At 38.8% G+C, this 11,301-nt stretch overlaps 1 protein-coding gene across 1 annotated transcript; it reads right to left on the minus strand.

Moving 5' to 3' along the window:
- Positions 1-1,598: 1,598 nt before the first annotated feature.
- Positions 1,599-11,080, minus strand: LOC140946335 (myelin expression factor 2-like). The gene is made up of 12 exons (XM_073395434.1): positions 10,750-11,080; positions 9,772-9,824; positions 9,311-9,318; positions 8,818-8,911; positions 8,053-8,289; positions 7,495-7,546; positions 6,650-6,751; positions 5,821-5,870; positions 4,859-5,296; positions 3,806-3,857; positions 2,870-2,971; positions 1,599-2,312 (listed from the first exon to the last, which is right to left on the minus strand). Exons 1-12 carry the CDS (start codon positions 11,060-11,062, stop codon positions 2,248-2,250), a joined length of 1,566 nt encoding a protein of 521 aa, XP_073251535.1. The 5' UTR covers positions 11,063-11,080; the 3' UTR covers positions 1,599-2,247.
- Between the last annotated feature and the right edge of the window lie 221 nt (positions 11,081-11,301).

An 11,301-nucleotide genomic window follows, 5' to 3' on the forward strand; every position in this document is an offset into this window, starting at 1 on the left:
TTAAAGACCCGCACAATTTCATGTGATCTTCATTGAGGAAATATGACATGCAAGCGAGATAGGGCGATGGCACTAAAATTTTATATACCACTATTGCCAGCGAGTGTCCCAGTCACGTGGAGGGAGGAGATGGCGGATGTCAGCGCAGCTTACAGGGATAGGTGACGCGCACCACGAAGAAACCGGAGGAAAAAACGAAAGGGGGATTTCGAATCCGTGCAGGCAAATGGGGTCGTCCAGATCACTTACAAAGACAAATCACGGTGACATTTCATACAAGAGCTGCACTTGCTGCAATCCATAGTGACCCTGTTGTTTTTCCAAATTCCTACTCCACAGTGTGCAACATGAGGATAAAAGCTGTAGTTACGTGTAACGTGACTGCACCGCTCACCTATCACGATGTCCGACGCAGCTTCACTGAATATGCACTCTGCCGCGATAGCCGCTGCAGCCACAAACAAAACCCTACAGTGAGATATATAACCATATCTTCCCTTCACAATGACTATTCTACATCCCCTCGTTATCACTCTGTGGCATCATAAGTGGCATACTTACCATGACTTAACAATATAAATGCTGTTTTCTCTTACCAATAAGAGTCGTTATCACGGCTCGGTACCCATCCCCGCAGCACTAATACTCGCCACACGACACCCACATCATGAATTCACTATGACCGCGTTGTACACAGTCTGTGGCACAGATGTTTACCACGTAATACCCATAGCAATAAAAACATTCTTCACGAAATTCTGGCTGTAGTGAACCATACAATAAAGCTTGGACAGTAAGAAAAACCATCTTGTGTACAATTCACATGTTAACGTCATAAACCTGCTACTGCGGTAATTAACCTACATCATGATTCCGGAGTGTCTATATTCTCATAAAAAAACGAACGGCTGACAATTACCATATCGTACCCATAACGTGTTGTACCCAAAACAAAACTATACAGCATCGGTAATCAGCATGTGCTTTAGCCATATACGCCTACACAACTCACATTTTGTGAAATGTTGATTATTATCATTTTTGCACCCATACCATGCCGCCCTAGCCTGGAGCCTCTGCCACTGATAATTACCATGCTGTATTCATTAACAGAACTGAGGCACAACCAAGTTATTACTCTCAAGCAGTGATAAATACCATGCCACAACCATAACATGACTGCACCAGACCCATGTTACGAAATCGGCAACACTGACAATTAACATGTTGCAAATCATATCATGGTTGCATTAGTTAAGCCAACATTACAGCCCTGGGGCAGTTATAAGCGACAACTGCCGTACCGCGAAGATATCATAGCTGCATGACACCCATGTTAGTAAAGACTATGCAACACCCTTTGCTAAGAGGTGCCAAATTTACAACTTCATGTTACTTGTCAGCTTGAAGCAATCGTGATATTTCACACTCAAGCAATTCGCAAATCTTTGGCTTCTACATTATTTCTATGCTGTACCCTAATACGAAGACGAATCAAGCTGGGAAAATTCAGTTATCTACCCATCCACAGTATCCCACGTATCAAAACGGTGCCACCCCAAGATAACAACAACAACAACGACAACAACAACAACAACCACCTTTCACAAGTCTCACTTTATCAGGCAACATCAGTTTCTATAAATACAACTACGTTAAACGTTTGATCTCGAGAGGTATGTAACCAGACGCGCATTCAACAAATACAACCCCCAATTATTGCTGGTTACGACGAACTACAAGGTATACAGCGGAATATGACATGCATTGCCTCAATGCTGAGAAATGTTGCTTCTAAATAATGATGTAAAACAGAGCTAAAACTAAAAAGCCCGAATACTTTAAAAACGCGATTCACCAAAACGATGCAAAAGGCCCTGTCTGCCTCAGCAAAGTGAGAAGAGCTTCGTCTTGATAAAACCAAGTGCCACGGTTGGATAGGGGCCGCTAGCATCCACAACTATCCAAGCCAAAAAGATAAGCCTTACTGAGGCCTAAGAGTTGCAAGGGTGAATTTTTCAAAAGTACTACGCTCATAGGGCTAGTAAATAAAAACAACCTACAAGTCCCAGAAAAACGTGTCAGGCAGAACAAGTCCTTTCTATAAACCACAGCTAAGTATAAACTACTAAACAACTTGGCAGTCCACAATGGAAGGATTGCAAGTGAGAAACATGACTATAAGAAGGCCAAGAAAAGCGGTTCTCTCTCCTTTTCAAAACATCATTCCCTGGTCCCCTTCATACATCAGCCCAACCGATCCAATCTGACATCAAGCTCACGGCCATCAACCATTGTGCCATTGAACATGGCTGAAAGGTTGTTAAGGAAAATTTAAAGCAGTCAATTATAAATGTATTAGCCTCAAATTTAAGTAGTTTGTGATTTTGCAAACCGCGAGAAAACAAAGGAATTCACTAACAAGAAAGGACGTCGGTAAATCGCGAAGCCCGTTTTTTCTTGTGCGCACTACTTTCAAGCGCCTGCTACGCAGGCTAAATTGAATTTGAAATTTTTGCAAAACCTTTGGTACGAATTTCTTTAGTCCTAAAACAAAAAAAAAATGATAATGATAATATGTACTCCGACAACTCCATCTAAATCTTTATAAAACAGGCTGGATGGATGAAGTAAAGATCAAAGCCAATTTTAGAAGGATTTGTATGGGGTCATCAGAGCAGACCGGTCCTTATATCGACCCATCAATTTGCACTAACAGGCTAATTTTTGGCAATGGGGCATTTTTCATCTTGTTCTTTCTGAATATGCTAACCAATCCCATAACTTCACAAATTTGAATTTTTAAGACGTCACACTTCTCTTCTTTATAACAATAATTACTAATTTTATGACAAAAAATTAAGGATACATATTGCATGGGCTGCATCCTCAGAAGTTTCAAACAACACCGTCCCACAGCCTTTTGATCTTCCACTAGATTCTGTCATAATATCTGCACGCACAACTCTCCCTGAATCGGAAAAAAGCAATTAAGATTTCAATCACTAACTGCCTTCATCATAACAATGACAAAATTCTCAAATCTGACTGCTGTCAGCTGTCTTGATTTCAGCACAATAGGACAGTAAAAGTCATGCCTCATTGGACAGTACAAGCCATCGCATGCATGCACTTGAATGGTTTCGTTTTTCACTGCTAGCAAAAACTCTCGAATATCTTGTGTTTTAATTTTTAAAATGCCTAAAATATCACACATTTTGTTATACTTATGATTAATGATATGATCATGGCATCCAATTCAGTACGTAATAATACTCATGATTAAACACTGAGTTGAACTCCTGCTGTGATTGTCCGATTTTGTCAATCACTCATACAATTTACAAACCAAATTGGACTCCTATTACCATTATCAATCATAACTACAGTATAACAAAATTAGCTATCTGCAGCCCTGATTTCATCATGAATAGGACGGAGCACTAGGAAAGTATATGTCATGACTAAATTAAATTGGACAGTATATGGCATGGTGCACATGCTCTAGACTGGGATTTCATTTTTTCTTTAAAGAAATGTATAAATTATCGAAAGTTGTCATAGTTATGATTGATAATATTGGTGACAAAACTTCAATTCGTCCAATTTGGTCTGTAATCATACTTGTAATCGGACTTTAGTGGTGTCCAATAAATTCAGTCTGTCAATGAAGAGGTCTCTCAGATTCAGCTGCACGTGTCCATGAATGTTTTTGGTATTTGGTGATATTAGTATTCATCACAATCGACATCAGCAATTTTACAATAGTTAATATTTTATACTTTTATATGATTAACTGACTTACCTGCCCCTTTAAACTTGTCCTTTAAGTCTTGCCAAGTGTAACGCCAAGGAAGCTGTTAAAATATTCCAATCCCCACATTAAACAAACCACCCTCCAAAATAGAGCAGAACCCACAGATGCAGAGAGTTATAACCTTTCTCATCAATAACCAGACATTCCTGTGCAGTCATGAATACAGTTCTGATTTTGACTTGAGATGGGCTTCAACTCAAAAAGTGACCAGTCAAATGAATCGATCAAAGCGTTCTTTTACCATGTTGTGTAAAGTTTACTTCTAATGTTTGAGTCTATGGAGGAAATCCCTAATGTATGGCCATGCACAAGAAATCGACTTAGTGGTTCTTCCCTGTGATGCTGCTTATTACACTGTACAGGGTGGTAGTACGTTTTGAATCTGTGGATGAAATCCAGTAGAGTGACCATTCAATTGAAAGCTAATGAGCAGTACTTTCCTGTGGTACTGTTTATTGTGGTACACCTACAAGGTGGTTCTAACTTATTGAGCATGGATGAAATTTTAAGCCGAAGGCCACAGTTCACCAAAGAAGAAGATCGCACCCCCAGCGCAAGAAGACAAGTAAAACTTTTAGACTTCTCGGCCAGTAAGAATGTTGATTGTAAAACCACTTCTTATCATATTACATATAATTTGCAATCACTTCACCAAAAAGTACAAACGTTACAACAAGAAACAAGAACACTGCTCAAGATAAATTATAGACCTTTCCTGGCCTTTTCAAGATCTCAAGTACATTAAACTCCAACTTAACAACATCAGATATATTTGTACACAGAACCCTCAGATGTACCATTTCACTACTCTTAGCATGCTCTATGGCTTTCACTGCATCTGTTCCAGAAACAACAGATTTCTGAAATCAACATTTTCAGAATTAGCCAATGATTTGGTGCTACCTCTCCACTCTACATGTACCTTTGATATTCTTAGATATGCAACTTCTTCAAACTGTTCTGGGCTGAAAATGATGCCCTTTCCAAGAACCTTAGAAACCCCGCTCGCAAACATAAACATCATAGATCAGCAGTACTTACATTTCTCACAAAAACCTGCCGACCCGCAGTTCCACCATCACTGTGATGTGATCCACCAAGCCCTCCACCCATGTTCCCACCACCGCCGCCACTACTGCCACCTCCACCGAGCAACGTGCTTCCAAGCATTCCCAGTCCGCCAAGTGCTGCAAGAGGGTTGCTGCCAGGAGTGTCAGGTATCCCTCCAGGTCCACCAACACCTCCAATTCCACCACCTCCAGACAGATTACCAAGCGCAGCGCCCAATCCACCACTGCCACCGCCAAGATTGTTTGTTAACTGGGCCAGCTGAGTCAGCCCTTGAAGACTTTGAAACAGTTGTAACACCGCCATGGGATTCATGCCGGCCCCTGGTCCAGCTCCAGCTCCTCCTCGGTTCATGTTTGGGTTGTTAAGACCTGTATTGCTAAGTTGCTGCATGATGGGTGCGTTGCGATCCTTTATTAAAAGGAGGGAAGACAAAATATTTTATCCAAACCAACATGACTAATACCAATACAAGAAAAACGAGGTGTGAGAGGACACCTATCTCACATTTCCATTAACAACTTTAAAGCAAGCTTCTGTAAGAAAAAATATTCAAGTGTAATCACTTACATGCAAACTATGAATTCATTAGTTCTTACCGTCCTTAAGGACGTTTTGCAATGTTGCCTTATGAGTCTGTGAATAAATCCTTAAGCAAACCAATCATTTGAAAGAGGAACTAATATTTTAAGGTTTACTCATATCTCAAGATAATCTTGTTCCAATAATGACTCAAAATATTGTGACACAGCCTCTTTAAATTGAAAAATTAAAAAAAGTGAAAGTAAACAGATCAATTTAGGTTTCTAGGAAACTGCCCACCTACCCCTCCCCTAAGCCAACATTTTACCCTAAGTGAGAAGTCATAATGTTGGCTTAGGGGAGGGGTAGGTGGGCAGTTTCCCAGACATCTAACTTGATCCAAGTAAACTTACCAATCTTACACTCATAGCTCTGTCACAGAGAACATGGCCATGGAACATGGCTAAGTTACGCATGCAGTTAAGAATAAATGTTTTAACCAACATTGGAAATGGAATACAGTCAAATCCTGTTAACACAGACACTGAATGGGCCATAGAAAGTGTGTCCATATTAACCCTTTAAGCCCCAGTATCCACATACAAATTCTCCAAACTGATCTCTATATATTTCCTTAAAGAATGAGTTGAGAGAAATTGATAAAAGATCAAAGCATTTTCTCTTAGGTGATCATTTTATTAATTCTCATAACGTAATCTCTTGACAATGTATGGATATTGTTAGGAGAAAATTAATGTTGGCCACTATTGGGACTTAAAGGGTTAAGCGGGTTAGATTTAGAGAAAATGTACGGGCTTTCTTTAATCCCTAGAGACAATGCAAACTGTCTGTAATAATGGGGTGTTAGTAAAGCAGGGTTTGACTAAAAATAGTAGCTAATGAAACAGGGATGGTTAGCTGAGTGGAAAGATGAAATCAACAGACACTGTAGCATTAATTGCGTTAATTCATTCATTCATTGGGGAGCAAGGAATGGTGCAGTGGTGAGAGCGCTCGCCTCCCACGCCATGTGTGGGTTGAAATTGTTGTTGGTTCTCTCCTTTGCTCCAAGAGGTTTATCTCCAGGTACTCCGGTTTTCCCCTCTCTTCAAAAACCAGCATTTCCAAATTCCAATTCGACCAGGAATCAGGTAGACGAAGAACCACTTTGTGGATGTGCTACCTCCAAATCATTATTTATTTTATGTTATTTTATTTTATTTGTATTCATGGAAAGGATACAAACTGCATTTATAGCTTCAGTTGCCGTTTCAAATTGTACAGTACCAAAACCTTTGGATTTATGATCTGAGTCCAAATTTATATCTGCCCTGACAACATTGCCTGAAAAATAAGGGTCACCCAGTAAGTATGTTAGTATGTTGTTTGCAAATAACATCACTGCAGCTGGTTCATGCTGCAGGGCTGCCACTAAGATTTCAAGTTGCCAGGTAAATACAACAAGTAGGTTGGGAATTAAGCAGTTAGGGATTTTTTCTGGTTCTACTTTCTTCTATTTTCCTATAACCGGGGTATATATTCATGGAAGTCAGAGGAAATCCCCGGCTCCCAGCCTTTATTGACAGCCCTGTGCTGTCATGAGTGACAAAAGTGAAGCCTGTCTGATAGTGCTGTCATTCTAAGTGGATTAAACCAATGGACTGTTGTGCTTTCATCACACACTATGGGCAAGCAAGTTTAAAAACCTTTAAAAAACAGGGGTTGAAAATTTTTTCAAGTCTTCTAGCCATGAACTACAGTGGAATCCCATTAATGTGACCCCCATTGGGCCATAAAATCCTGGTCATAATAACGAGGTGATTGAATTTACTGGGTCTTCAAAATAAATAATAAAATGACCAAGTGTTTTACGTTTGGATTGAAAGAATATGGTCATAATAACGAGGTCGTCATAAGGTGGGGCTCCAATGTAGTTGGTGTTGGTAACTTGCAAGCACACTACCCCTAAAAGGAGGATTAATAAACAGATTCTTAATATTTCATGGTTTAGATTTAAGTTATAAAACTGTCTACTAGTATTGTTATTTTACGAGGTTTATCAAGTTGCAATACACACAGTCACATACCAGCTCCTCTGAATTTATCTTTAAGTCTCTGCCAGGTGACACTGTAGTCAAGCTGTTGGGCAAAAAAAATCAAACTAATTTTTGAGTTCAGGAATTTTTGGTAGATCAATAGTTTTGTCCACATTGTTTTCTGATATCTTTTTGTCTTATCTATTTGATTCCATTTCATTGTTCTTTACTTTCACTTTATCTATACCAGTTATTGTGCAACTGCCAATAAATTGCAAACATGCCACAGTTCTAACCTATCATGATGTACTCAGTCTACATTAAAAAAAGTACTGTTGGTGCAAACCTAAATTGTATTGTACTCCTGAAGAAGGCCGAGTCAGCCGAAATGTAAAGTAAAAGCAAATCACAAAGACCTATTTCAATTTGGATTCTCAATCATTACATTAACAGTTCTCATTTAATGTTTCAAGTTTCCATGATCGCTGCTAGCTTCCCATAAATAGTGGGCATTTGAAATGATATCATTGTTTCTGCAAGACCCATCACAAGAAATCCAAGTAATCGCAGAAAGCAACAAATACTTGAAAGTGAAACTGATTAACTTACATTACTGACAAAAACTGTGCATGACAGCGGATCAGTTTTGTAATTAATTCCTTGAGCGAAGTTTCCAAACCCCAAGCCTAAAAGGCCTCCAATATTACCAAGAGGTCCACCACCGCCACCACTACCACCCAGGGCAAGACTACTGCCACCATGCCCACTACCATAACTGCTGCCAAGGTCTGATCCCCTGGATGATGTGGTTCTGCGTCTGTCACTTCGATCTTCTTCAATCCGATCCTGTAAGACAGTTAGGCATTGGTTAGCGTAATGTATGTACAGTATAAAATAATGCCTCTGGTGCAAGGTGTGATGTAGCCTAAGAAAACAATTGACATTTCTCGATGTTGCAATATTGGTTACCCCACAAAATGGCATCTGCAAAACAAGCACAGAAATTCCATACTAATGACATGTCACTACCCAGATCTCAAGGGTGCTTCTGATTGGCTGAAGCAAATTTCCCTTGCGGCATGACTAATAAGAAGCACTGCCCAGATCTGATCGATCAAAAGTCATCAGTACAACATTTCTGTGTTAATTTCTTGGACTTCATTTCATGTTGAAAACAGTTACGGCATCACAATATGTCGACTGTTGTCTCACACTAGATTGGATGATCTAGACAACTGAGGAGATAGAAACTTTAGTCTGAATAAGGCCACAAATTTGTCCAGATAGTTGTGATCATTCCAATCCCTAATACTTTTGGGACAACTACTGTGATCAAGAAAGTACCAGTAAAACTCTATGGATGCCAGGCTTTACCTCACGTATATGGATGGACCTTCCTTTAAATTCTGTCCCATGGAGCTCTTTGATGGCTTTTTCTGCATCATCTTTATGTCGAAATTCCACAATGCTGCAAAAAGGTTAACCAACGTACTTTCATATTCAAGAGTAATTCTGTTTTTTTTTTTTCATTGATAATACTAATATAAGCTATAAACTTCAAATCATCAATAGCCATAAAACTATGACCAACATATTTTTTAACTTCTTTTGTGTGTCGATCAACTGTTAACCCTGACAAAAGATACATGAATATCATGTATTGATGCCTCAGAGAGCTGATAGCATAACATTACATTAGCCATGTGTTACAAAATTCTATCATTAAACTTTCGTCGTAGAAATTTTATTTGTAAGAAACAAAATCATACGATGTAATGTCATTTTATCACACAAAATTTTTTAAAATAAAAATAGTGCTATTCTTTTACAAAAAACTATTCAATGCCATGGTACTAGAAACACTTACCCACATCCCTGAAAAGAGAACAAAAAAGAGGGAGTTAACAAAAATTAAAAACTGAGAAAAATTATGAATACAAAATACAAAAATACAAAAAAATAACTATTACTGACACTATAAATAACAATATAATGATTATTATTCTGTAAGCCACAGTTGGTGTCTAAAACTATTAGTTCTAAAACAACAAGAAATATTATAGAGCAGATACTCCTTCCTGAATTAGATATTAGTCCTCTAAAGTATTTTCTAATTCCACTATTGTAAATATGTTGCTAGTTCCAATGTTCAGGCTTAGGTATGTTTATGTTCACAAACTAATTTTCTAAAAAAATTTTCATGCAAAAACTGTGATGTTTCTTTGTTAGTTTCCAACAATTTGACTTACGGGATCTCATAAATTCTATCCCAGAATTTACCAGTACAACTATACAGAGAGTAAGTGAAACCAAAGACCAGAACTTTACCTTTGATTTTCCATGACTGTCCTCTATGATATCTACATATCCAACATCACCAACTACCAAAAAAAAATAACAAACAACGTAAAGCAATTCAACCCTTTCACTCAAGGGAGGTTTGTAGGGGCACTGCCATATGCTTTTGCTCAATTTGCTTAGCCGTTTCATGGTATTTTAAAGGGAAGATATTATATCTTATCTTCATTTAAAATTTGTATTTCGCAGTTCTTCATGTTTTGTGGTATGGTTGCCATGGTGACCTCCTTGAAGCTGAGAGGTTTTCTGGGTTACTTAACATTTACATGAGAAAACTGGAAATTTGGTTGAAAAATCAAACGGCGATGACCGTACCATTTGGGAAATAGAGGAGAGGAAAGATGAGAAGATGAATATCTTTTCACCTGGTTTGGATATAATTTGTACTGGGTCCTTCCCATGATATCAAATTTAATTGTTAAATGTTTATGCCTAGAATTTCAAACTACATGGTTTATGTAAATGGTACTTAGCACTCCTGCTCTCCTATGTTACTACCTCTGTTGGCACCTAACCACCAATGTTATTTACTAAGTGTTTTAATTTAGTCTGACACTCTAACTTTTGAGACTGTGGAAAATAAAAACAAGAAACTTTAAAATCTAAGCTAATCGTAATAGTTAGCTTACAATAAATAATTAATGTTGTTATGGTCCTTGACAAACCATGGATCAGACGAGATCGGATCAGATAAACCACTGCACCGTAACCTTATCCTCATCATTTAGTCAATTTATAGCAAGTGAGTTACAGAAATTGATGCCATCCAGTCTGATCCAGGGTTTGTGGACGCCTTATTGTTTTTGTGAGTCTTCTTCTACTTTACTGCCTAACAAAGTTTTCGCTTCAAGTGAGTAGCGTCGAGCCAGCAGCTGCATGCGTGAACTCAACTGTTGTAGTAGTTTTTCGTTTTTTACACGTAATATTAGTCCTTAACAGCAGAATTACCTTTCTTCATAAAGTCCTTTAAATCCTGCCATTTTACAGAGTACGGAAGATTCCACACGTATACACGACACTCCTTTCCGCCGCTCCCAGACTGTCGCCTAGAATTCGATCTTTCATCTGCCGAAGGATACGGAGCGTACCGTCTATTTTCGCGTCGTAAATCCCTCTCATAACCACCGCCTCTTCGCCGTCTATCTCTGTCGTCGTGGTCGCTTTCTCTGCTCCCTTCCCGTTCATTTCTGGGGTCTCCGTCGATAGGAGAATCGTCTCTGCGGCCGGCGCTTGAATACATCGCGTCCTCCTGATCCGCCATTTGCAATTTTGAGTTCTCTTCCCCAACGCGGCTTGCTGTGTAACCAGGTCGACTTTGAACCTGGACAAATTACAAACAACCGGGGTGAGGTGGGGAGAGTATTAAAAAAACTGAAAACTATGCGAAATATCTCAAAGGAAATTTTAAAATAAATAAAGAAATCTTCTAATGACGCTTTTTCCTTACCATCAGTTAAAGTGTCTTACCTGTCATTCCAAAATTAAATTGGCATCCAACGT

Source organism: Porites lutea, chromosome 8 (genome assembly GCF_958299795.1).
Source record: "Porites lutea chromosome 8, jaPorLute2.1, whole genome shotgun sequence".
Classification (NCBI taxonomy): Eukaryota; Metazoa; Cnidaria; class Anthozoa; order Scleractinia; family Poritidae; genus Porites; species Porites lutea.

Bases quoted from the DNA above. Each gene is read 5' to 3' on its own strand.
- LOC140946335 (XM_073395434.1), bottom strand. From the start codon at position 11,062: ATGGCGGATCAGGAGGACGCGATGTATTCAAGCGCCGGCCGCAGAGAC. The intron at 7,547-8,052 runs GTAAGTTAATCA...TTTGCCCAACAG, and splicing joins GCACAGTTTTTGTCAGTAAT to CTTGACTACAGTGTCACCTG. The intron at 2,313-2,869 runs GTATCCTTAATT...ACAACCTTTCAG, and splicing joins GGATGCAGCCCATGCAATAT to CCATGTTCAATGGCACAATG.